We start from the raw sequence: 27,520 nt of genomic DNA, 5'->3' as shown, positions 1-27,520 counted from the left end.
GCAAATTCAGCTGGACAATGAAAACCGGACAGTGAGATGCAGTGGATACAGCTCCATCCCTGTAGCCACACCACCCCCACCAGCACCACCACCACCACCACCCAATCTCTATTTCTATATCTGCTCATTGTTCCACTGCGGCACAGCGAGGTCCTTTCAACAATTTAAACCTCGCTCTCAAGCTTTCCTCTTGGAAAAAGCCATTCTCTATCTTCAGTGGTGTGTGAGCAGCCCTTTGGGAGTTTAAAAAGGCTATGGATTGTTGACTTGTCTTAATCCTCTCTCAGCACAAACAACTCCCTCCCTTATAATGGGGGTGGCAGTTAGAACAGAACCAGCAGGCATGAGAAAAAGGTTTCATCTCAGGTTGGAGATGGAACAATCCTGTTCAACGTACAAGTGAAATGACGGCAAAACAAACTCTTGGCCATCTGAATTAAACACAACTGCCTCAGCGAGACAAAAAAAGGACGGCTGCGTTCTGCAAGCCTCTCATCCAGTTTATACATCGCTGCGATCTTGCTCTAGTGCTGAGCCAAAACATTTATTGTGCGAGCATGAAGTGGGAACTGAGTAATTTTGCCAGCATATAACTGTGGCAGTTCTGTCATGGAACTAACCTGTAACATAAAAATACTGTATCCTGCACGCTCATTCTACTTTGCTTCCTTGCACTTTTTTAAGTGATAAAGCCCCCCCCCAGTCTTTATCAGAAGGCTGAAGCTGAGCTATTCTCTTTGCAGTCAGCAGAAAGCGGAGTGGACAGAGGTGCTAAATCAACCCACAGCCCAAACTGCCTGCTTACTTTGTGTTGGCTTAATAAGTCTGGGCATATTGGCATATATACAGCACAGTCGATACAAACTTTTACAGTTCATTGCCTGGAGATCTTCACCTCCGTTATAACTGCTGTTCGGGATTGAGATATTATGAGCACCTTCGCCGATAGAGCAGATGTATTTTAATGACCACAAATGTAACGATTTATTGATAATGATAAATGTAATCAGACGCTTAAAGGTGCACTATGCAATGAAATCAGACGAGTAAGGTCTGTATTGATGTATGTATTTTTTTTTTATGCCGAAACAAACCAAATCGACAAATTCTCTTCTTGTTCATGACTGAAATAAACAAATTGACCGGTTTCCTATTGTTGTACTTTCTTTATATGTGGCAGACCCTGCCACTTTTCTAGATTCAAACAGTGTCTAGGGGACCTTATTTTCCTTAGGTGTTAGAACAGCTTGTTCATTCAGTTGTGGGAAAAAAATAAACATCTCAAAGTTTGTATTATTATGTCATTAATATTGTAAATATTAAAAATCTGACACTGAATTTCCCTTTAAAACCGTCTAAACAATTTTATGTGGGGACATGTTTTTAACTAACTGCTGAAGAATTTAAAGTCCTCACGCAGTCACCCGTAGTCTTTAGGCTAGACCGGGGAAATATTCTAATTAGCTTGTTTCCACAGTATTGTTTTAACAATATCCAGTGACCTATGAGCCTTAAGCTCCTTCTAATGAAGACAATCCCAAAGCAGCATTTCTGCATAGGACAGCTGACAGCGTCCAACCTGCCTTCATAAGCTGTAAGGGATTAATCCCCTCTCTCTTCTACTCCCCCCACCCCACCCCACCCTGCTTTTGCTAATTTGATGTAATTAAATTAAGTGGAGACTAAAAGTAGGGCATTGCTGCTTGCCCCCATGATTGGTCATCCTTATTAAGGGGTATAAGATGCCGGTTCTAACATCATAGGAGCAACAAAACCTAATAAACACGGGGACAGAGAGAGAGAGAGAGAGAGGGAAAGGGAGTGAGAAAACATAGGAGCACTTAAGTCAGACCTCAAGGCGAGTACAGTGCAAAATGACTACATCTAGGAGGGAGGAGGCGGAAAAGGGGTAACTGAGGGAGAAAGAGAAAGATTTGTGGTAGAAAAAGCGTTGACAGGAAGTTTTTTTTTTTTTTTTTTTCACTGCACGGAGCAAAAAAAAAAGAATGACATTTCATAGGCTACTTCATCAAACCTTTACTGCCTTATCTAAAGAATAGGCTCAGATTGTTTCAAGCCTTCGTTTAGAGTAACTTATAGCCCCCTGAATGTCTTGTTTCTGCTGACCTCCAGTGGTCTGACTTCTCACAACATGGCACACCTTTAACCACACCCGTCCACGCCCATCAGTAGGGCTGCAACTCGCAGTCAATTAATGGATTTGTCCACCGGAAGGGAAATCACTTGCCAATTATTTTGTTGATAAATCAATAAGTGAACACATTTTTCAAGCATAAATGTCAAGCATTTATTCTCAAATCAACATAGAAATAAGAAGAACTTGTAGAACTTGGCATTTTGTGCAATTTAGCGCCCTCCACAGTTTCTAAGTGGGACACTACCACTGTTATAAAAACAAATCCTGGATCTGCAACAGACGTAATGTAGGTGCTGACTAAAAATGCTAATTTTCTCATAACAATGTTACGTCTTGAAAACGTATCTTGAAGTAAACATGCATGTACGGCTGTGATCCTACCCTCTCACTGAAGTTACACTGAGTTCAGAAACAAGTGATAGTGGGGAGGCAGCTAAGACAGAGACACCTTTTAACCTATTATAAGACACTGTACCATTCAAATGATTGAAGAAAACAGAAGATGTTAAATCAAGGTAAAAAAGTTACATGATGTTGCTCTGAATGCAACAATTTCCTCCTTGTCTTTGTCATTTTGAATCACAAAATAAAGAGTCTTTGGGTTTTAAAATGTTGGCTAGACAAAATGATTTCACTTTACTGTGATGCAGCTTTTAAACCCAGCAGAGGACAGCACTTATCACAATATAACAACAAAAATCTGAGATGATATTTATTCACATATCCTGAAAATGATATGCATCATATATATTACCCAGCCCCAATCTCACTTGACAATATTTGGTTTGATCAAGTTAAAGACTTTTGGGACAAAAGTTTTAGACTTTGGTACATCAAAATCACAGCTATTAAATTTGTGACACCTCAAAAACACATTCTCAGCAGCATCTATCAAAATTCAGTGTGTGATAAGGTCTGACAAAACTCCTCTCTGGCAATATGGCAACAGCTGCAGCAAGTAAACAGTCAGAGGAAACCCAATGACGGAGTTTGGCACTTAAAAAGGACTGCAGCTTTGGAAGACACTTACTTGGTTCATGAGTTAAAGAATTTCCACAAGGAAAGGGTAGTGTTTACAGGGATTTGGCCCTATTTCATACAATGAAGTTAGCAAAAGCAGCTCTTCGGACATACACATACTGTAGTGTGTCAGTGTTGTATTGTGATCCACTCCGAAGCTCAAATTTGAGCAGCCCGAAATTGATACAATCTGCAGTCCAGCAGAGAGTGAATCAAGAAATCTGCCCCCGCTTCATGCTGTTGCAGTGCTTGACCATATTTTATCCTCACACTGCTCTGAAGAGATAAGCCTTCACCTCATCATGACGGGGCCCCGGGGTGGCCATACCAACCACCCTCCCTCTTCATGGCAGGGGACCATCAATTCATGGTTGAGGTAAAGTTCTGCCTCCTGGGCTGGTAACATTATGCCATGAATGCTCAGTCGACCAGTGTCACTCACACCCTTCTGCCCCCTCCTCCGCTATGCTCACTTCCCCTAAGCCCTAAGTGATACATGAGCCCCTGCCTTGTGGAGCAGAATGGCCCATCCAGGCAGAGCTGACAAGACCTAGTGTCTTAATGGAGCAATACACCAAACGGGCCCTTTGTTACCCCGACCAGCTGCATATCTGCCTCCCCAGCCAACAGCCTTGGCTCTGATAGAGGTGTCTCACAGTATCGACAGCTTCTAATTTACTCTCTCATCATCACTTGCCTCATTTGCTCCTCAGAAACAATGCTCCCTTTCTCTCAGCTCAGGTCAGCCATTTTGTTTGCCAGCAATTTGTTGATTAGATTTTTCTGCATCCAGTGTTTAATTTGCGTGCCAGCCGAGACACATATCAAAGTTAGACTTAAATAAAATCAAGCATCAGTCGATTCTTGGCTTTTTCATTTGCAGTTAAAAGCCTCTTTGACTGATTACGTGCCATCAGACATCAGTGCATTATTTAGCTCCAGTGTGTATGTGTGGCTGGTATGTACCAAAACATCACAGCCTCCAAATGGTCTCTAGAAGCCGTTGTCTTCTCTGTTAGGGTGCCAACAGATGTGGAGTATGACTGCAGTTCTAATTACTGAAAAAGACAAGTGTGGGGGATAATTACACAGTGGAAGTGAGGTAGAAAACAGAGTCCAGGGCCAGAGCTCTGATCTGAGACTAGAGACAACTCTGGCTGCCCATCACCATATGCAGCCCAACCTGCATCAGCACAAAATACTGCCCTCACAAAGAAGCTGCTTTAAGATCAGACGGAGCAACCGCGCTTTAGTGAGCATACCCCAACATTAGCGCTATTCACAGGAGCAAATGATACAGCAATCTATACCAGAGCTACATAATTACAAAATGCCTGTGCCGCAGGAGGGCTTTCTTTGAGATGATTTAATACATCCGCACCTCCACCTCTGCATTTAAGGAAAAATATTATTGCACTGTCCCTCTGAAAAAATAAAAAAAAATCACTACTTAGCTCAAGGCGGTGTACATGTGCAGTAGGTAGTGGAGCATAAACAGCACGACGCTACTCTTTATACACTCAGGTTGGTACTAAAAATACATTGTGTGGGGTTTTCAATTCAAGTAAATCGGAAACATGCCATCACATGTGTTTGAAAACATGCTCAAATAGGTGGATTCAAATGTTTTCTATACATTTTATGTTATGAAACAAGCCTATTCCTCATGCTAATGTGTCTCATTTTCATGTCGCTCCTGCCTGACACCGCTTCATTTTTTACTGTTTACTCCTCTTTGTAAGCCGTACCCAGGAGACAACAAGCGCGCCTTGGCCTTAATTGCAGGATTAGACATCTGCTTTGCCTATTGCTGAGTAGCCTCACTTTGTAAGTGAGCCTCTACTAAGTGGCGAGATATTATTTAATTAGCCGCATTTCTTATAGAAATGGTACAAGGAGAAAGAGATCCAGGGGTCGATCAAGAGAAAAACAATCGCCAGGAGTGAACGTCGCGTGTGCATGTGGTGCCTGACAGGGAGTTCTGTCGAGCAGCACAAGAATGCATTTTGCCATTTATACACAGCTCTGCCTCCCCCCTTATCAGCAAGCGATGTGGGAACACCATAAGAGAGGCTGCGCCGTCCTCTATCTCGCACCGATGCCATGTATCTGCCAATAAATAAATAAATATATAACAGAGAGCAGAAAACAGAAATGTGCGTGGGTATGCATTGTGTTTCTACACTATGTTTCAAAATATATGCTAATATTAGCTTGCACTTAGGTGTTAGGCGGGCGTGTTTTTATCAGCCCTTGCCAGCAGGCCCGAGGCACTAAGAGATGGAAAGGAGCAATGAGGAAGGTGAAATCCCACACAATCCTATTAGAGTGGATTAGGGGGCAGCTTTCTTTCTGTTGCCACTCTGCTGCAGGTGAGCAATTGTAAATCGCAGGGAAAAAAAAACAAAACAACAAAAAACAAAAAAAGAAATAGTTATGACATGGGTTGTTCTTATTGAGGCCTCCTATTGTGTAACAGGGCAGCCATTAGTCTCTCAAAACCTTTAATTTTTTTAAAAAAATTTTCCCATTAAGCAATCATACATGAAGAAATATAAAATTGTAAGGTGATTAAGGTGTACGGCTCAGAATAATTACACTGCTGCCAATCAAAACCACACACACAGAAGAGCCCGAGGTTTGTTTTTGTATCCCAAAACAGTCGCGTGTAATTTAAGTGGAGGCTCATTATCGATCGGATGATCAATGGCAATCATATATTTTCGTCTTCTGCAAGCGAGGCTGCCACAGAAACCCATCCTCTCCGGCCTCCCTTGTGGTCGGGGTTATGAGGCTATAAAGGCTGAAAGATTTTCGCCCTCCATCTTTTTCTTTTTCTTTTTTTTTCCTTTGACCTTTTCCCAGAACCAATTAGTCCATCACTAGCGGAGTCATCACTACACTGTTGGAACCACTGTATGTCGAACTATTTTACTTTTTTATATCTTCCAAGTGCATAGTTTTCTTTATGACCTATTTCAAAAATTCTAACCAGTGATATGTTACACTATATAAATGAGTGCAGATTTGCATATCGCTTCAACTACCCACATTCACACTCTTGGGTTTGCAACGATGATTCAAAGTGATCAAAGAGATGAAAGATGATTTGGGAGAGTGCTGCCTCTTTGTGTGTGCACTGAGCCCGTGTGCATATACAGGCCTGACTGGCACAGAGATAGCTGCTGCCTCATTATAATGACAGAGGATGAGGCTTCTCCAGGGTGACTGAACTCAATTCAGATTAGATGAAAAAAAAAAAAAAGAAGAAGAAGAAAAAAAAAAGAAAGAAAAGGAATGCGGGCATTTGCATTCTTGATCTCCGCTTTATTTATTTCAGTTTATTTTATTTATTTGTCACACTTTTGTGTGCCACTCCCCCTGGGAGATAGGAGAATCAATCAGGAGGGACTGCGGGGAACTCTTTAAGCTCTTTCATTAGCATCCTTAACACCTTGACCTGCACTCTGCCTGCATCACTCTTCCACGCTTCCTGTCTTTAATGATGGCAGGCTAGAAATTCAGCAGCGGCTCAGACATGTTTAACAATGAATGTGGAAACACTCTCATTTGACATGTTCTATTTGTAATGCCATCCTTCTCACAGAGGTGGGAAGTAAGTAAGTACAAATACTTTGCTCGATTATTAATTTTTCTGACGCCTTTTTACTTACTTTTTACTGCACTACTTCCTTACTCTTGTTTTAATAGTGCAATATTTAAGAATTTGCTAAGATCTCCAATTTATTTATTCAAACAAATAGGGGGCAGCATAATACCAGACTAACCACTAGCAGATTCTGTAAGCTGGTTAACTTAGTCAACCTTGCAGCTAGTGGTCCAGACTGGGACCCTGGAGTGGTGTTAAGAGTAAGGACGGGCCGGGGCTTGCTGTTTAGCATGCGAAGTTAGGTAGATCTCTGCATCACAATATATACAGTAGATGTATAATCTCTTTTATCTTCACATTCTATTGATGTTAGTTAATTATTGAATGAGTTAAACTAAAATTCTTAGCCATTGCACCTTTAAAGCATTTGAGGGTAACTGTCGATTACTTTTATCATGTGTCTCTGCCTTCCCAACATCACAACGCTGATTTCAGTGCAATTCAGATTAGATAAACACATCAGTCTAACACCAAAGTGCAGAGGAACAGATACTTAGATCGCTGCAGCCCTCCGTCTCTATTTCCTCATGTTCTCTATTAACTGGATGACACCTACTGATTCTAACTTTAAGTATAACAGTCGCTGAATCATACTCATTCTATATGTCATGAGGCTGACTTAACTTTGCAGGGAAACAGCAAGATAGAAAAGTCATTCAGAGGGAATATGTATAGTCTCATACTCTGAGTACAATTCAGAGCCTGCACTTTCTTACTTTTACTTGAGTAAAAAAGTTGATTGAGTGCTTACACCTTTCTTTACAAAAGCATCTCTACTTCTACTTGAGTAAAGCATGTGTGTTTTGCCACCTCTGCCTACACATGAGGTCTTTCCCTTAAGACACAAGGTCTACTTTGTTTACCTTTTCACAATAGCACAAATCATTTTGTGTTTTGAATATGACAATGTTCTTTTTCTATACAATACATTAACATGTCTCACATACTCTTAGTTCGATGTAGCCTGCTGTTAAAACAAATCACCTCCATTTACATTTAATATAACTTAATGATATTCAAGCTTTTTTTTGGATCATGTGTAGCACTACCTCATTACAATATGCCATTGTATCTTGCGGGGTGAACAGCTGCGTTTGTGTGAAATCACCACTGCGCTGTGGAAAAACAGTGAAGTTAAATCATCTTCCACTTTTGCGCGAAATCACATCGCGGCCGAACACTGATCAGACAGCTCATCAGTCTGAGGTAATTTTCGAAAAATACTTTTAAACAGGAAAAGCCAGAGGTGTAAACAGACAGACAGACTGGATGAACGAAGGGAGATGGCAGAGAGGACGCTGCTGTTGATGATGATTCACCGAGTGCCTTATGGGTAAAGAGCTCCCTGACTCAAACTCATCCAGGACCTATGCATGTGAGGGGCGCAGAAATCCCCTTGAGTCAAAGGAGGGGGCTCTTTTTCTCTCCCTCCCCCTCCGTCTCCCAAGACTCTAATCCGAAACCAGACACATTACTCAGCTGACCCCTCGCTGCCCACCGCACGCACAGTCAGGTCTCATTTCCCTTCATGCCAACCATTGCCTGGTCACCACCGCAACCACACAGACCACTGCAGGCGCAAAAGGCTGCCCACTCCGTCTGCATGGATGGGCTCTCTGGACCAACGTGGAAGCCAGAGCTGGGGGTGGCTTGGGGAAGAAGATGAAGTAGGGAAGAAGAAGAAGAAGAAGAAGAACAAGAAGAAGAAGAAGAAAAAGGAGGGAATGCGCAGGGATGCAAGTAGGTTAAAGACCTGAAGCGCACACAAATAAACAGAGGGTGTTTGTGTTCTCACACATCAGAGGAAGAGGAGAATGAAACGACTGCAATCATCACTCTCTCGTTCGTGGGTCAATAACTGCCTGCGCTCCCTCTAGAGCAGGGGAACATGTACTCAGATCCTTATCAGGGCAGCTATCATCTCCGCTGCCTCACAGAAGCAGAGATACTGTCATCCTCACACTATCGCAGAATGACATCAGCTCAGAGACATGGGAGTAATTATATTATACAAGCCCGCAACACACCGGCAGCACTTCTTTCTCCCTCCTCTCTGCTTTCTTCCTTCACTTTCCCCATCTCGCCTCATCCTCTCCTTCTTTTATTTCTCCCCCCTCCGCCACCACCACACCACCATCGCCACCACTCGTCTGCTCTCTGCGCCAGTACAGACGAGCACTGTCTCTAATCATTTCAACCATTAGCTGTGAAGGTGGAGAGCTTTAAAATTGATTATAATCACTTAAATTGCTTCGCCGACTTTGATCAAAACCGGACGACTTTTGAGATACAAAGGCGTTTGTGTGGTAGTTGATGGAGCAGGTGTTACTGCGTGGGGTTTCCTCAGACACGTTAAGTATGTCACAGGATCGTTATGAATGTGAAGGCCGACTCTCCCCCCCCCCCCCCCCCCCCCCAACATGTGGTGTACGATTCTGAGATGATGATAGGCACGTGATGTAGGCAGAAATTGTCACTGTCTTCTATATCATCAAACAGAGGCTAGAAGGAAAATAAATACAGACATCCTCAGAATCATCCATTCCTTAAAGGGACACTTCTTCTGGAGAAGGAATTCAAAGTTTTAATACTAACACTATTAATAGGGTAATGATAAAATAAAACAAAACAAAACAAAAAACTGAAAAAATTCCCTTAAATAAGCTGTTCTCAGAGGAAAAAGAGGTCCCCAGACCATTGTTTGAAGATAGAAAGGTGGAAGGATCTACCACATATAAACAAAGCAAAATGGTATAAAGTTGCATTGTCATTTTATTTATTCTGTTTATTCAGTTATGAAAACAAAAATAATTTGCTTGTTTAGTTTGTTTAGGGATATAAAAAAAAGAAAATGCCTTCCCCAAAACTACATAGTGCCCCTTTAAGGTCTAAAGCACCTTCCCTGCTCATCAGATCACCTCATCGATCCAGTGTCAATAAATGAGAAGTGCAGGTAAAGAAGAGGACATGATAACCTAGTTACCCTGCATATCGAGTGTCATATCCATCTCTGGGAAAGAAGACTATCACCTCTGGGAGTCTGTACACGATGAATGGAATGTCTGCTACTCAGAGTTGATACTGTCTGAACCTCATTACAGCTTGCCCTAAACAAACAATGCATCACACTCCAACTCAATTTCATACATCCTGACCATGGTAATTTTCTTCTTCTTTCCACATAAATCAGTGACAGAATCCACGGCAAAGCAAACACGAGGATGTTTTCTCTCACAGTACGCTGATACATACAGAGCAGCGCGTGGTTTCCCAGGAATTGTGTGCTAACATGGTGGACAAATGGATGGATGGCCCACCATTAGGGGCAGCCGGAGATACTAAATTTAGCTACATGCTAAGTGAAATAGAGCATTTTCATGAGATGGAGGCCAATTTGCATATAGACTTAACTGTCAGCACTCTATTAGCTTTGTTTGGTCTAATCACTTGAGACAATGTTAAATGCACTGTGGCAACAATGGTGAAAGGCAGGTACAGTTATATAAGTATCGCAAATAGGATTAGATTTTAACATTGACGGTGACACCAAAAGCAATGAGAGAGAGACAGAGAGAGAGAGATACCGAGGGTACGGGGGCAGAGAGGCAGCTGGTTTCTGTTGTTTTTTACATGGGAAGAACAAATACCAAGAATTAAAAAAAAAAGATACTGTTAAATTATACACAGTCAAACCTGAGGGGCAATGACTCAAACAGTCACAAATGAGCTGGGAAAAAAATGGAGCCGTACATGTTTAATTGCTGCGGTGAAGAGACATCCCATGTCAGGAACAAGCCCCGTGAAAATTAAACCAATTGCAGCAGAGCTACAACAGCAGCACTGGGGCTTTACAACAGCAGGCTTTGTCCTGGAGCCAGGTACCGTGTTGAACAGCGTGTCTCCCATTTCACATTCACGCACACCCCCCGTGCGCTGATCAACCCAAAATGTAATCATGTTACTGCAAAAGCTTTTCTTTCACTCTCTCTCTATCTCTCCCATGATAATGGCACGGAGGAGCGTCAATGATAACTATGACATTAACTCGTGGAGTCTGCCTGAGAGCACCACATGCCCCGGGGGGTCCTTAGGGAGGGCAGGGGGGCGAGCTGAGTGTTGTCCGCTGCAGACAGGTCACGGCAGAGTGGCCTAATTGCCTCTCTTGTTGTCTCAGTAGGCCGGCAAACCTCCCATCTCCCTCATCATCAGTGAGGAGCACTGACTCCCTTGTTGGTACAGATCTAACTCTGCCCAGTGATCCAGTCTCCAGTGCTCGTGCTGCCGAACTTTGATTTTAGGCGATCTGGTGCAGTAGAGATTTGTAGCACATTATCAAGCAGAGGCTCCTCAATGGATCCAGAGTAACTCAGCATTACGTCAGTGTTACACCAGTTGTGATTACGTCACTCAATTTTTGCCTGGGCAGGGTGATGAGTAAAGAAAAGGAGAATTTGGGTTTCTCAAGTGTCACACCGCCTCGGTCTTAAACATCACTCGAAAACTTCAGGTGAGATTCACAGTGAAGACAAGTAATGCGAAGAAAGTGACACTCAAACTGCAGTATTTTTCCAAAAGCATTGCCACATACACTGAGGCGAGCATACTGCAGTCAAACCGTGGATACTCGGGTTGAGGTTATATAATTTCTCATAGCCGAGATTCTCTCTCTTTTTCTCTTGACGCCTGTGTCAGGGACCTTCCTGCCACACCGGGCTAGAGAGGCCTCATCTCCACTCCACGCTGGGCGGGGGCCAGGAGCAGCTCGACGCCCTGCGGAGCTGGAGGCAACGCATCTTTGTCTCTTCCAAACACCCGGGGGGCAACATGGAGCGCCACAACGTTCTAATCCTGTCTAATCTGGACACAGCGGAGCATCTGGAGATAGGGATATGGCTAATCTCAGACATGGAGACAGAGGGCACTTTGCTGAGACAGAAAAAAGGGGGATGTATCTAAGCTAGACACGCTGTGTCTTACCGAGCTATGCCTGTCTTGAGGAAAGGGAAAAAACAATATCTAGGAATATTCGAGGCTTGAGCAGTGGAAACGCGCACCGAAGAGTGAATGAAGACTGCGAAAAGTTAACAGCATTGATTCAATCTGAAACAAACTGCTCGAGAAGTTTGGGAATGCATCGAGGCAAGTAAGTACTTACTGTGCCCTGCTCTTAGGGATGCAGGTGATCTGTGGATAGCAATAGGCACAATATGGTGACGCTTGTTTCCATGGGCGAGGTGAATGTGGTGGAGACTCTCCACAGTGCCAGGTTCTGACCCGGCCACAAAGCCCAGGGCCAGGGCAGTGATCCACAAGGCCAGGTGGGTGAGTGAAGCCGAATGCCGGTTCAGGGGCTCTGCCACGGGCCTCAGGGGAGCAAACTGTGTCCTCCACCCTCCGAACATCTTCCCTGAGTGGCCAGATGAGGCGTCAGATCAAGGCGGAACTTCAGTGAGCCTTAGAGCCCCATACTTTTCACCTTGCCAAAATCTCACTTTGCCCAGGGACACTCGCACAGATCCACAGAGAAAGAAAAAAAAAAGGGACACCACCACACAAAATGTCGGTTGTGGGGTGAAAAAAAAAAAAGCCTCTTGCTGTTCTCCAATGAGTCAGGAAATCCGTAGCAGCACCCAGGGACGTAAAAAAGTGTCATAAATCATCATACAAAAACAATCAGAAACATTCACTCAAGAAATTAGGGCAACCTCAAACAGCAATGGAGAAATCCCAGCTTGCTCCAATTCTCCTAGTTGCCTTTTTTCTCTCTGTTTCTCTCTGTCTTCTTCTGTTGAGCCCTCGCAAAATCAGAAAGATCTCCACACCAAAAACTATTAATATTCCAAAAAATGCAGGAAGGGAAAAAAAGAAAGCCAACTTCAGAGGAGATGGACAGCACCTGTGCGAAGTGAATCTCTTCAGAGGACCAACATTCAGAGTTTCCCTCCTTTTCCTCCTCCAGTGCTCTCAAAGGATGTCCAGAGGAATGGGACCATAGTTAAATCCGCGTCTCATTTGCATGTGTCGGACAGCTGCAGCGGCGCGCGGGAGACGGCGTGATTGCACCTGTAAGTTGTGCCAAGTAGCGCACCCGTTTCCCCATCCAGAGAGATCTCTGCTCTCAATGAGACCGAGCGATAGCAACGGCGGCACCTGAGAGAGCAGCCCTGGGCAGGAACACACACGCTCAACACACAGGCAGCATCGGCAGCACCGTTCCAGAAGATGTGCGCAAGAGGAAGAGGGGAGAGAGGCGGAGGAGAAGGAGGAGGAGGACTGAGGGAGGGGGGGGGAGCCTCGACAGCCAGCCAGGAAGCAGGAGGGAGAGTGGCTATGCAAATGGGCAGCATTCACATAGCGAATCACTGGAGCCTGAGTGCATTACAGAGGAAGAGCCTATTTAGGCAGAATAGCAGGAATTGAAGCTATGTCCCCCAGCCCTGATTCCTTTCACAACCCCTCTCCACTCTCCACTGTTCAGTCTCTTTCAATCCACTCTCCTGTGTGGACATTCATATGCGGGGGAAAGGGAAGAAAGAGAGCAAAGCGAGGATGCGGGACGGACTGGATTCATTTCTGATACTACTTTTATCATGTCATCTCTCCTGATTCCTCCACTTCTTCCACCCTCTGTCTCTCTTTCCCCCCTTCTCTTTCCCTCTCTGTGAATCTTGGGGAGATGTATGATAATGCTCCTGTGAATACAAAAAAAAAAGAAAAAAAGAAAAAAAAAAAACTGAAGCCAAGCATGTCCAACCCAATCCTTGCCTCTCTCCATCGCCCAGGAAAAGTCTTTTGTATAGGTTCTTAACCGGACTCTGCAGTCCATCGTTAGCAAGATTTAAGAAGAGTGATGATGCTGCAGCTCACATAGGCAACTCTCTCTTTCTCTCTTTCCCTTTGCCTCTCTCTTTCGCATTCTCTCTCTCTCTCTCTCTCTCTCTCTCTCCCGCACAAACACATGAACACACATACATGCACACACACACACGCGCGCGTAAACAAAGCACGCACAATGCCAGAGCCAGAGCCGGTTGAGCTCTGTCCACAGAGAGGGTGCTGAATCTGGGCAAGTCTGCCTCGCCTGCTAATAAAAGACCATCTCTCACAAGAGAGGGAATGCTGATCTCAGACTTGGTGTGCAGCACGGGTTACGGGAATGCAGGGAACATGTGGACATAAAAGCCCTGCTGATAAACACAATCCGGTTCAGCTGGGAAGTGTGCTCAGTGTTCAGAGTTCAGGACTGGGGAGCACAAGGATCAGCTGCAGTGTGCCTGCCTCTGTTTGCACACTGGCCATTCAACATCCTCCCCTTCAAAATGCAGTGTTCTAAGCTGCAGGAAAAAAAAAAAAGAGAAAATAAAACACTGTAAGCACTGCTGAGCCGATCTTTATGGTTTACAGGGAATACGCAGGCATTTCATGCCCAAAGAAAGCCAACTTAGCCAGCGTGACACAGAGGATAATGTGTCCTTCTCCATTTTCTGTTTCACTTCACTGTTCACACACAGACAATGAAAAAAGCCTCGAGGAGAGGAGGAACCAATTAAATGAACATTAATGATGAACATTTCACTTGATCCATTTACTAAGTACAAATATATTAGAAGTGAGGGCTCCATTTTGACAGAACAGACACTTTATTGTTATAAGATGAACATAACCGGTAAGATGAATATAATCTGCCATCTGGCAGGAGGACAGACGAGGGTACTTCTTATTTCTCTGCTGTATCTGGTATTGTGTTCTTATGGAGAGAGAGAGAGGGAAAAAAAAAAAAAAAGCGACTGAAGTGCAAAGCAGATGCTGTGCACATTAGGCAACTGTGTTGTTCTCACCTTGTAGAATCTCAATAAGTCGGTGCAGCCACCTGGTGCTAAAGAGTCAGCAGCATGGAACCACTGCTCCGTTCTCATTTGCAATGGTGAAAAGGAATGTTCATGCTGAATGTGTTTACACTTTTATAATTATCAGCAGTGCAATCTGCATAATTACACCTAATAAGGCAATCTATCAGGGCTGATTGCCAAGGACAACAACCTACAATATGTCCTTGAGAGCAAACTTTTACAGGGAAACAAAATCAGATCTTAATATGCAAACCTATATTATATTAGATAAATAGAAGTGTAACATGTGTACAATGTCGCGGCGTAACTGATTTTTCTAAGTTTACTCTGGGTGTTAGTATGCAGCACCCAAAGTAAAAGACATCAGCAGTGAGGTGATACCTTTATCAGGTCCATCATTAGTTACTTGTTCATTTGTGCCCCCAAGTGGCGAAACTGTAAAGTGCACAAAGGGTCAGCAGGTTTATCACAAAGCCCACAGCTTATGTTTGACATATCCAGGCAGCAGAAGATCATCACACTCAGGAAAATTAAAATTAAAGAAAAAAAAGGATTACTGCTAAAAGCGTTATCAATGTGTTATGTCGCTCTGGATATTCAAATATTCAAAGAACACAATCGGGTTTGATCTGATACAAATTCCTGTAAGATCTCCTCTGCTAGAATGCCAGTAAGCCTTCAGCAGGTTGCCCCCTGCTACAGTCATTTTTCCATGACAAATTTGCTAGCTGAAGTAAGAGGAGTAAGAAAAGCAAAGAGGCTGTGCACACAGCTTCAGGGAAAACATTCACGACCAAATTCCCTCAGCCTGCACAAAAGCAAACACCTGGGACCATGACCGAAACTAATTTCAGCACAGTTAACACGTCTCATCGGCTTTAACCCAGAAGATTGTAGCGCGTTGGCCACGAAATGAGAAAAGCCTCTTCCACAAGCGAACTTTCATCATTAAAGAGTTTTTTTGATTTCCTATTGTGTTCTGACTCTTGTTCCTGTTAGTGAGATGTCTTCTTGACAGAGAGCCAAAAACAGCTCGTCTTTGTTTCCACTTAAGACCCAGAGGATTGTGCGAATCTCTGATGCGTGTGAGGCTTTGAGCGCATTTCCCCTTTTGGATCTACGTTCCTGTTTTTCTTTGTTTAGGTAGGAAAAAAAAAAAACACAAACACAAAGCAAAGCCATGGAGGGGAGTGGGGGTAAAAAGGGGAAATCTGTTGGAAAGTGTGGCTGACTTACTCCCCCGAACAAAGTGATCAGTGAGAGGTGTAGAAATTGGTCTTGGGTGTAACAGTCCCTTGGAGAGCAAAGGACTGTAAAAGAACAAGGGTAGTTTCTGGTAGTCACTTAAGAGTGCAACCACAGTGCACTGAGCTGATGAGATGATTTTTTGGAGGACTGGCGGTAGAGCAGCAGATGGGTGGTCTAAGAGTACCTGACCCGACTGGAGCGAGGCCTTTAAATCAGTTAAAGGGCCATCAGGCGGCACTTTATCACACATGGAGAGACCCTTCAGAGAGGGATGGGCACTTAGAACCACTTTGACGGCAATGTTTCTCCTCCTCGAGAGTCGCTACGATGTTTACTGTAGCCATTACAAGAAATTATGTATCTACTGACGTGTTAGTTTAATGAACACCATCAGTGACATACTGGGGAGTAAAAGGGGCTTGCACGCTGCTTACAAATCAGGTGCAGCCTGTTGTATCAGACGCAACTGTTGGCTCAGAGCAGATCAAGCATGCAGACGAAGCCATGCATGAGCCGGGTATACCTGTTGTGTGCTCAAGTGACACATCTGTGTCAGGCACAACAGCATATGTGTCCCCATCTTTACCTCGAGGTTATCCTGTACACTGGTGGGGAGAATCCAGCTGTAGTGTAGTGAGCGTGCAGTTTTAAAGGTCCCATATTGTACAATGTGAGATTTACATGTCTTTTTTGATTATAAAGCAGGTCTAGTTGCTATGTACATTCTGTGAAAGTATCATCAGAGAATAACACGCAGGCCATATTGAGAAACTGTGCCTTCACCCGAGCCGTCAGTCACCGCCCTCAGCTGTGTCTGAGCAACCCTGATGTGGAAACACAGCGGGTGGCGCCTGCTCAGGCCTGTGAGAGCTCACCAATCAGGGCAGGGCTGTGCTTTTCGGTAGGGGTACTTAAAGAGACAGCCACTAAAACGGAGCGTTCAGACAGAGGATGTCTGAACTCAAGAAACCTAAACCTAAACCTAACACCTAAAATAAATGCGTTGGGCCTGAAAGTGAACATAATATAGGGCACATTAAAGGGGCATTATGTAAGAATTGGCTACCTGGATTCACACTAAAACAAGTAGATGGCAGCATATTACTAGAGTAACTGACTGTTGTTGCCATTAGACCATTAGCTCAGTTTCCCGTGCAGCTAACTGTCCAGACTGGGAGCTCAGATCTGCTGGGAAGCGGTGGTGTTAACAGAGCTAGCACAGGCAGCTGTTACATCACAAACGTTGTCATCCTTCGTCACATTGGCAGGCAACAGTAATATTGGCCGTCATACGGTGGCATACAATATTGAACCTGAACTCTTTAAACATGCAGCAGAATTACGTGAATATCAAACATGTCATTACTCATCCAAACACGATTCACAAGTGCTACAGAGGGAGACAGGGGAGCACACAATGCGCTGATGCTAATGTGTCCAAGTGTACGGGAATAGAAACCGAGTGGCGTCTTAGTCATCCGGAGATGTGACATGATCAGTACAGACAGATACAGGGAGTCAACACTCATAATAAACACACAGGCTGTACAGTATTCCAACACAGAGCGGGGCCAGAGTGTCAATATTGTTTGTGTAAGCAGAGGATGTTACATCAGGGTGTCTGTCTGTCAGATTACTCTGCCGGATCAGTTAGAGTGACTGAACTTAACTCTAACCTGCACTGCGTCGACTTGCTGGCTTCCAGTTCAGCTGCACCTCTGCATTTCATGGGTGGCGCTCGAGCTGCAGAGCCCTGGAGCTGATGGTTTCAATCATCACCACAGCCTTGACTACCCTCATCAGTAAGCGATTAGCGCCCTCAATGAATACGTATATCTCTCATGCATGTGCCGATGTCACACACTCAATGATTATCACATTAAAGAAATAGAGCATACATGCATGTACTTTGAGCAGAGCAGCTACACAAACACCAAATGTCACGGTTTATATAAAGCGCAGCAGCCCCTTACGCGCCGCATAAAGATCTGTGCTGCACACACTGTTCATTATGCAAGCTGTGAAGACTACATAAATAATACCACTCAAGCTGATAAAACACCCCACTAATGGGAAATAATGCACAGTTAGTGTTCTAAAATCAAATCAGCAAATGGCCCTGCATTTTCACTGAGGGGCAAAACAAAGAAACAAACTCCACATTAATTCTCATTCATCCTTACTCTAATTTTGTCTCAAATGACTGAGACATTATAATTAATTCAATGGAGCAACTAAAATAAGTTTCAAAAAGCTCATTTAAAAACACTCTTTTCATAGTGTTAATATCTAAAGCAATTTTCTTTGATTTCTGCATTTACATACTGCAGTACTTTTATTGTGGAATGTGTTAGTTTAATGGAGTCTTGTGCTGTTTAGATGTGGAGTTTTATGCGTGACGCTGTAAACCGTTCAATATGAGAAAGATTTCGCACTGCACAACAATTTATCATCATAACAGCACAGTGACGGGGTTATATGGCTTCTGTTGTTTAGAGTGAGCACGCATACCAACATGTACACACACTGCACACAGCATCCTTTCACTTACGATAGCTGGAGCAGGACCAGACTACATATATGGAAGATAACCAGATGGGATTTTTTTCACTGCACACTGAGCTGTTTGGACAGCCAATAGGCTCCTTTTGCTCCTTTCACTTGCTGGATTCTGTTGGCGAGGACTGCTTTGGAATCTGGCTGATGTGACAAACTGTTTTTTTTTTTCTTTTTCCCTCATCTAATGCATAAACGATGCCACAAACAGTGCTATTCATTTCCATAAATCCATTTAAATACACATTAAGATCAAGCACAGAGGAAATAACATTCAGAAATCCTTGTACCTAAGTGCAAATAAAGGTTGTTTGTGTGTGTGTGTGTGTGTGTACAGGCGTACCGATGTACGTACGAGCGTGTGTCAGTGAGGGGGTGTGTGTACATGCGATGATGACGTGTCTGCGAATGCATAAACCAAATCCTAACTGTCTGTAAGAGAGATAGGGGTCACAGGTCGGCTGCTATCTGGAGGCTTTCTCTCTATCTCCTCTGACAGTTCCCAAGATGCAGTGGGCCACCAGGGCACTGTGTCCGTCTCTGTCTGTCTGTCTTTCCTGAAATCCATCCAAAGTAGATCAGTTCCCTTCTCAGAGCGCTTCCTCCTGAAAGGGTCAAGGACAGACTGTCTCCCTTCAGGAGCGCCACAGCTCCTTTGTTAACGAACCGCTCTTCTGCATTACAGTGAACAGGGACAACAAAGAGGTTTTCTAAAAATGCAAAAGTATTTATAAACAAACCGCTTCTACTCCTCTCAAAAGCCTTTTGCCTGCTTTTGAATGGAGTTCATTCCTCTTGGAATTAAGACTACAAAGTACAGCAAAAAACAAAAAAACAAAAATCGGCTCTCTTTGGAGAGGTATTCTAGACTCGTTCCATCAAAACATTTCATAAAAAATAGAGCTCTTAAAATAAAAAAGGTACTCTGTTTGGCGACCCGTGGTCAAGTGAAGATCCTTTGATGTAAAGTCATATAATGAAAGATCCCCTTCCTAGACAGAGTTTAATCAGGGAGCACTACTACTGATGCTATTCTTTTCCAGTGTTCTTCACTCAAGGTGCACTTTACCCATTTTGAACCTCAACTCTAGCACACACGCAATGCATTTCAAGTATCTATAACTATGCATTTCTCAGCCCTCTCCTTGTTTTGAACCGTTTAAGTACCGTGGAACTGTTGAAGAAACACGAATCAGGTGAATGAGATGAACCTTCACAGATGTAATAAGGAGGTGGCATGGTCTCCCGAGGCTCTCACCTTCATGGCACACAATGCAGACGCTGTGCTTCACACAACCTTCACACTCAAAGCTGTTCTGAGAAAAATGCAAGCTGCTGAAGATTTTAAATAAGCATTGTGCTGCTGTGTCGAAACACTCTCACTTCCAGCCAGGTTTGGTGGTCATACAAGGGCAAGATGACACACTTCTCTGTATTTATGGAGTGCCTGTTGACTATGGTTCAAAATGTATCTCAGATGCAAAGGCTGCCTGATGTGACAGAACCCAGTGTAAGCATTGCTTTTAGAAGTCAGAGGGGACCACCATGGAGTCCCAACAGCCAGCACAGTCTCAGGCACCAGCGGTGACAGGCTTGACTGCCAGATAAATGTAGCAGGCTATGTGGGGAACTGGCAGTGCAATATATTCTGATCACCCAAAACAATAAAACCACTGACAAGTCAAGTAAATAACAATGATCATCTCATTACAACGCAGTGTTCTGCTATGAAACCTTGTGTGCCCTGCTGCTCCATATGAACCACTCAGGAACGGGCTGCAGAACATCACAAAGAGCTCAAGGCACTGACCTTCCCTCCAAACTGCCCAGGTCCCAATTCAGTCGTGCATCTATGGGACAAGTCTAATCCATGGAGGCCCCATCTCGCAACCTACAAATCTCACAAGATCTACCATCCAACGCCCTGGCGCCAGACACTGGAGGACAACTCAAGAGGTTCTGTTTTTTCACACCTTGATGGGTCAGTATCAAGTCTGATCAAATGTTCCTATGGCCATTCATGAACAAATGGCACAGTTTCTTTGGCAGAACATTTTACTGTAACAAAACAATCACTGTTATTCACTTTATGCATAAATGGTTTTAGTATTATGGCTAATTAGTGCTGCAAAGTTTGAGTGTGACTGTGGCTATATATCCTGCCACAAGTGGATTATGCAGAATTAACTGTGCTGCTTTTAGTGAAAGGTTAATTGAATCCTACCTGAAGTCCAGAAAACATCTGTGATTTTAAAATGTCACTAACTGTACCCCAACAAGGTGGTTTAATGGTAAGACCAAAATAATACTTGAAAATGTGTGGGGAGGAGATAAGCTTACATTTTCTCATTGCAATAATGCCAAACGCATGCAACAAAATCCAAAGGAAAGCGAGGCAGTACCAGCAGTGACCCTTAAAGGATACGCAGACTCATCCGTGTCTCACTGAAGGCTCTGTATATAAATGGCCTAAAGCACAGCATATGATGTTCAGTACATTGTATAAGTGTGTCACATATAGCCAGAGTGAGGCATTGTGGCTCCAGTTCTCTGAACACATCAGCCTCACAAGCTTCACTTCATTTACTTATATGAGATCTGGCAGCAGCCTCATGCAAGAGTTTTTGTCTATGCAAATCTAGAGCTGCCTTTAACACGTTAAGAAACATACATATAGAACACGACTAGTTTTGGAGCTGTTTTCTCTGTTACTGATCCAAAAGACTTTTACATGGATCCCAGTCATACATATAAAATCTGATGCAAGCTGTGATTTGTAATTTTTTTGACCAGCCGTTAATATAACATCTCCTGAATGGAGTGGGTAAACATCCAGAAATATGTTCTCTGGGTTGTGCATGAGGTGGCGGTCCTCAATACCACAGAGTATCTTTCAAGCCTATTGAGCACGTTTCTTCACTACATCATCCTGTCAGTACAGTTCTATTGCTGGGACTGACTTCGCTTAAGACAGTGAGTGATTCGTGCGCACTCTCCACTCTCACTGTCTACACATAAGAGAGGATTTTCAGCAGTGCCACCCAAGAAATCTGTCTGTCTTTTTCATCCATAAAAAAACTGTGCGAGTCTGTTGAGTTCAAGGACATTTCAGATGAAGAGGTTCTATTGACCACACAGCAAAGCAAGAGAGGAGATTTGCAGTGCGTAAGCCCTTTGTGCATATTGTTAATATTACTTGGAGCACTCAGCTTTGCTCAGACATATTAAACAGTTGTTTGTTGGCAATAGAGACTGGCTGGTCTTTTACTTGCTTTGTGACAGGCATTTGATAAGTTATTTAGATGCTTCTGTGGCAGTGTTGAAGGCATAGTACATCTCCTGTACTTTATCTCATGAACCATGTCATGTATTTACTCTCCAGGGGCCATAATCTAGGGGATGGTTGCCTCTACCCCCTCTGAGATGCTCGGGATTGGTGTGCCTTGCTAGCCTGTTACACTCACTTTTAATGATCCCACCAATGACACCAATCAAAAAGCGAGCGCTAGTAGCGGGTCTTAAAGCACTGGAAATACTGACAGGAAGCCTTCCAACTCCCTTTCCTTTCAAGTTTGGGTTCCAACATTCCTAGATATAGTGTCCTAATTATCAAGTTCACAGGGCGAAGGACTCAATGACAGAGATGTGGCATTCGCTTTTCCACTAACCTTAAAGGTCCTATTTGTGAGAACGTTTATTTGAGTCTCATTCCCAACTCTTTAAATACTGACGCTTTGGGTTTCCCAGCTTGCCAGAAACTAATGCTTTGGATGGCAGCTGACCTAACCCACAATCTCAAAGCACCAGAATTTCTTAGAAATTGGACAGCCCTTTAGGATGTTCATCTGTCCTGGCTGGCCTGAATCTTCAGTTTTTTTTCCTTTCCATCATCATTGTTATTATTGGATAAAGATTTGGCATATTGTTGTTATTTAACAGGAAACTGACTTTAGTTGTTATGTTTTCATTTCTGTTTGGCATGAAATATTTGTCAATAAAAGGAAAAAAAAACAGTGTTACAAAAATGTTTAGCTTTCAAGCATCTCTGATTCATTCTCCAGGTCTGTTTCCTGCTTGGGAACATAGTGGTCATTCACACCAACTGTAGCACTACTGGAAAACAATGCAATGGGATATATCTCGGTGCTATGGCAACGGCTGTGCATGAAGATGAACAGCGGCTGGTAGCTCCTCCAAATTATGCTACACAGTTTTTTTAATAGTCATTTTTTCAGCTACATTGCTGAAACACGGTATCTGCAGGAACATTGTCATCTGCATTGGAAAAGAAAGCAAGTATTTTGGATTGAGAGCACTGGAGTTAGAAATCGTCAAAAAAGCGATTTTGTCCTGCTACTGGCAGCATCAGAACAGTTGTTCAAGAGGGCAACTTACATTAATCTGAGGGACTTACTGGTATTTATTTACAGTATTCTCTCTGGTGTGTGTACCTGCATGCATTTTATCGCCTAACACTCTGTGCTGCCGGATGAAATTACGTTGCGCTGCTCACAAAGCAGAGTCATAACTTTTGTGCTGTGCTATTTAGAAGCAAAAAATAACCAGTCTGCAACAGGACCCCCCATGGAGCCAACACAGTGGTCTCATTGAAATGGAAAAGAAGCCCACTGCAGCGCCATTCTTAGTAATGTTCATCATGCTCAACATTCATATGAAAAGCAGCACTGCAGCATATACCCTCCTGACACAGAAAGAGTTGTGTCGTGCTTTTTTTCCCCATAACATGTGTTTAAGCAAACTTTGACTGCAGAATTAATTACATTCAGTCAGACTCATTGTGTGGTTCATTGTCAACGTGTCACAACAGGACTTGGAGCAGCAGAACCCGTTCGAATAACTCTAGGTCTGTCTTTAAGGTACCTACCTCGTGCTCCACAGGTTGCTGAGGACATAATAGGTTTGTCATTATGCCAATAATGATAGAGAGCCAGAAGAGCACTTTGGCTCACCCAGAACTAAAGTTCACATGCATAAATATTAGTTGAGAACAGAAAGAAGGAATAAGAAGAAATTAGCTCTCCAGGCAGGTGGGTCACATAATTAGAAGTGCCACTGCCATAGTAGTAGAAAATAACATAATAGCCTATTAAAAGTCATACGATAAGAGGTATCATTTCCAAAACGAAGGCTTTCATTTAGGACTTGCATGTGAAGTAATTCATTTCATTCATCGATTTCTCTTTCTGTCTGTTTCTGCACATCACATTCATAGGGGTAACATTCATAGTGCTGTACCTAAATATTCATATTGTGTTGCCACAGAACAACACAATGATTCTCGTGTAACTGTCATTGGGAAAATATTGTCTTCTCACTGCGCTTTTTGATTACAGTGTCCATCAGCATCTCAATTTGCAATTCACTGAACTGAAAATCAAATTTTCCCTTCAATTAAACGACGTCTGACTGTGAAATCATTCGTAGAATGTCAACAGAGGCAATCAAAAGTTTTTTAATAGTTAAGCAGGAGCAAGTTTTTTGAGGCGTGTTTAGGATTCTTGCCACAGCTCTCCCCAGTGTCGTGTTCGGTAGTGCGACTTTACAAGAGAGGGGAATATTCACAGTTTCAGTGTATCACCCAGCAGGCTAGTTTAGCAGATACTCTGTCTTCTAGTCAACACTTTAATTAGGATTGTGTTGTGGAGAAACAACAGCTTCTTATTTCCTGTCAACATGTCCCTCTGGGCAACCAATTAATAAAAAACCACCTCAAAGATTAGATTCTCACCATTGCACTGCAACAAGCTCCAGATGAGATGCTGATTACAGCAGAGATTACAGTGAAGAGAGCTGAACGTGGTTAATGCTACTGCTCAACTCTGATCTGACCGCATACTGTTCATTGACACAAAAATAATGCAGGGACTCTTATAATAGACAAACGCACAAAGAAGTGTTCTCCCCAGCTGTTGTTGAAGAAGCTCTGTCACACCGTATGAACATTTTAACATATGTCAGACACCGCTGCACTTCCATACTAATGCCACTGTGCCAGCATGAAGCTACATCACATAATAAGCAACTGTCATGCATCCTCACAGCTGCATTCTATGTTTTGCCGCCAGTCAAGCGAGCAATTAAAGTCATCAGTATGTTTGTGTGCGTCAAATCCATGACAATTCAGTCGTCAACAAAGCCAGCTGAAAAATATTAGCGATTCTTCACCGCTTTCTGCAGAGCTCTCACTACTTGGGCAAGGTTACAGACATATTACAGCATCCAGGGTGGGAGGAAAGGAGACCTGGTTTCCATGCCAACAGCCTTCATCCAAATATGGCCACCGTTTCCTGACACAGAAACCCCTTTAAATTCTGATAGTCACTCAGCATGAGGAAGGCCAAATAGTGACCAGGATGGAATAAAGCCTATTTAAACAAGAATCAGGAATGATGAAAATCTTAAACAACCATCCACCTCCGTGTCCATCTGGACGAGCACACAGCAGCTCTGGGATGTGTGTGGAAATACATGTAGAGCCACATCCTGCTACAGTATACTGACACACTGTATAAGCTGGAAAGTGGTGCTGAACAAAGCATGAAACTTCTGATAATAATAAACAACGCAAGGACAACGCAATTTCATACTGTTTTACTTTGTTTATATATCTGGTGGACCCTGCCACCGTTCTAGCATCAAACAGTGATCTGGTGACCTTATATTCCTCTGACAGCAGGTTATTTTTCATTTAGTATTATAGCCTAATTAAAATCTTTTTCTTTCTCTTTGTGTTATTTTTATTTATATTTCTATATTAGTGTTTCTAGTAGCTACACTGGGTAGGTTCTTTTAGCTACTTCACAAAAACAAAGAAGTATGCTAAGAACCTTGTTAAAGTACGGTAATTCCGGATTACCAGATTTATAGGTATATATACATTTTTGGTACTTATATATTATGAAACCCATTAATAAAGAGGAGCACAAATCATTTGTGACATTGCTCAGAATATATAGGAAAAGGAATATAAGTTGAAGCAGAGGCCACGGGTGTAAATATGTATGCATCTCAATTTTTATTGTATTATATGTGCGTGTATAAGAGCAAAACTAAATTGAAACAGTGACGAGTGCATTGCTGGGATTATTTCCAGAGGTGTGTTAGCTCATGGAAATGATGGAGCATGTCACCCAGTGCAACAAGATTATTTCTCTATTTTTAACAGTTCATGGACATCAATGGATATTTATGGCACACATTTAAAAACCATACCAGGGCTTCTCAAAGTCAGGACTCCAGTTTGCACCCGGACTGAATGGCAGGTCATTCCGTAACCAGTCCTAGCCCACGCCTTGTGTTACGACTACAAGACTACAATATGTTAAGTGTTTGCTATTTTGAAACATATTCTCTATCGAGCAATCCACCTGTAGTGATGCTGATTACATAGCTGCAGAGCATAGATGTTTGTGTGTGTGGCTTCTTTCTCTCTCATTGACATCACAGCAACATTTACTTCTGGAGAGAGTGAGATAGTGTAGTGAGTTGTTGCTGGTGACTTCATGGATAAATGTTATACTGCAGAATCTGTCTGTCAGTTACTGAATTGCAGGTGCATAATGTGTCTCATTTGCTCTATGAATGGTAACTTACTATACATGCAGCTGTAAGAATATCTCTGAGTCAGAATCAGAGCCCACCAAGTCCCAAATGTGGCCATATTTTCCGTTTGGCAAGTAAATCGCGTAAGGCCATCCGCCACACTGGCAGTTAATTCTTTTTGTACCAAAGCAGACATGTAATAAAAAAAGTCTGCTGAGTCGTGCTTATTACAATTGATTTACCTGTTCTTCTCTCCTCTTTGCTGTCTGTCTTGGAGTTTGACACTCATGGTGCATTCAGGTGCACATACTCTACTCTTATATCCACATGACTTTGTACCAGAGTGCATGGGCATGGACAGGGACGTCATGGAGCACACATAAACTCAAAAATCTTAGTCCAGTGGCCACAAAGGTTGGGTAAATGGGCAGGTTATTAGTTTTTTTTTGTTTTTTTTCCCCTTTTGAAATACATGGCTACATCTGTTTTCACTTTCTTTTTCCTTCACGACAAACATCTATTAAAAATATATATATCAGTTTTCAGTTATACAGCAGACGTCAGATATGATGGATGCCACGTTAATTAGTTGATTAACTGTTGTTTTGTTATTGCCAATGGACTCCTGACTTCAAATAAAACCCCTGAGCTACACCAAGCTTTGGATAGAATACCTGTTACTAGGATTAATTTATTGGAGCTTTTGGGTCTATTCCTGACACTTATTTTCTGTAAGTAAATAAATGTGTTTTTTTAAAAGTGATGTAGCAAACCAAAAAAAAAAAAAAACAACCTCTGCACTGACAGCATGGATTGTTCATTTGATTATACATTTGAAAAAAGCCCTCAGCTGCCACACAGCAGATCAGTTAAACATTATATCAGACGTGTTATATTTCTTCAAAGCGTGCGTGCACATTTCGGGGAATGGCTGCAAGCACGGAAGCACTTAAGACTGCTCCTCTCATATCTTGAGGCACAATGGACGTTCAAAGCTAGGCCAAGCTTACAATTTGCACTGGAAACCCAAATATTCTCAGAACCTTAGATTCGCTGAGCTGCATTAAAAGAGGGACACATCCAGGGCAAAGAGGACATTACTTCCATGTGACAGCAGGCTGTTTACTCCAGTGCCTCATGTCCCCTTGGCCTCGCTACTCGACTGGGTGTCCCCTTGTATTGATCGAAACCAAACTAAGTGGTCTAATCCTCGCACGCCACCACAGAGGAACGGGACAAAACTGTCTGCTCTGCTTCCTGCATGCCTGTGTGTGTCTGTGTGCGCTCGTGTGTGTTTTTATCAGCATGATAAATCTGGTGGATCGCCAAGGCTGTCGTGACCTATTTAAAAAATGAAATGAAAATTCAAGGAACGTGCCTTAGATTTACGATAGGCTAAACTAGGGGTGATGATTGTAGATTCTGTATACAGTAATTAATTACAGAAATGTAGAC

At 43.0% G+C, this 27,520-nt stretch overlaps 1 protein-coding gene across 41 annotated transcripts in view; it reads right to left on the bottom strand.

Moving 5' to 3' along the window:
* Positions 1-27,520, bottom strand: part of LOC119033764 (neurexin-1a) — a 271,561-nt gene that overhangs the window by 101,159 nt on the left and 142,882 nt on the right. For 4 of the 41 annotated variants that reach the window (XM_037124288.1, XM_037124289.1, XM_037124290.1 and 1 more), the window contains exon 1: positions 12,004-13,061. The exons of the other annotated variants lie outside the window; for them this stretch is intronic. In XM_037124288.1, the coding sequence (XP_036980183.1) occupies positions 12,004-12,250 (247 nt within the window). In that variant the 5' untranslated portion in view covers positions 12,251-13,061. Of the gene's footprint in view, positions 1-12,003; positions 13,062-27,520 lie in introns of those variants that run through there. 41 annotated transcript variants of the gene reach the window in all.

This window comes from Acanthopagrus latus, chromosome 15 (genome assembly GCF_904848185.1).
Source record: "Acanthopagrus latus isolate v.2019 chromosome 15, fAcaLat1.1, whole genome shotgun sequence".
Lineage (NCBI taxonomy): Eukaryota > Metazoa > Chordata > Actinopteri > Spariformes > Sparidae > Acanthopagrus > Acanthopagrus latus.
The sequence above is the reverse complement of the archived record's forward strand: the minus strand, read 5'-3'. Positions and strand labels throughout refer to the sequence as shown.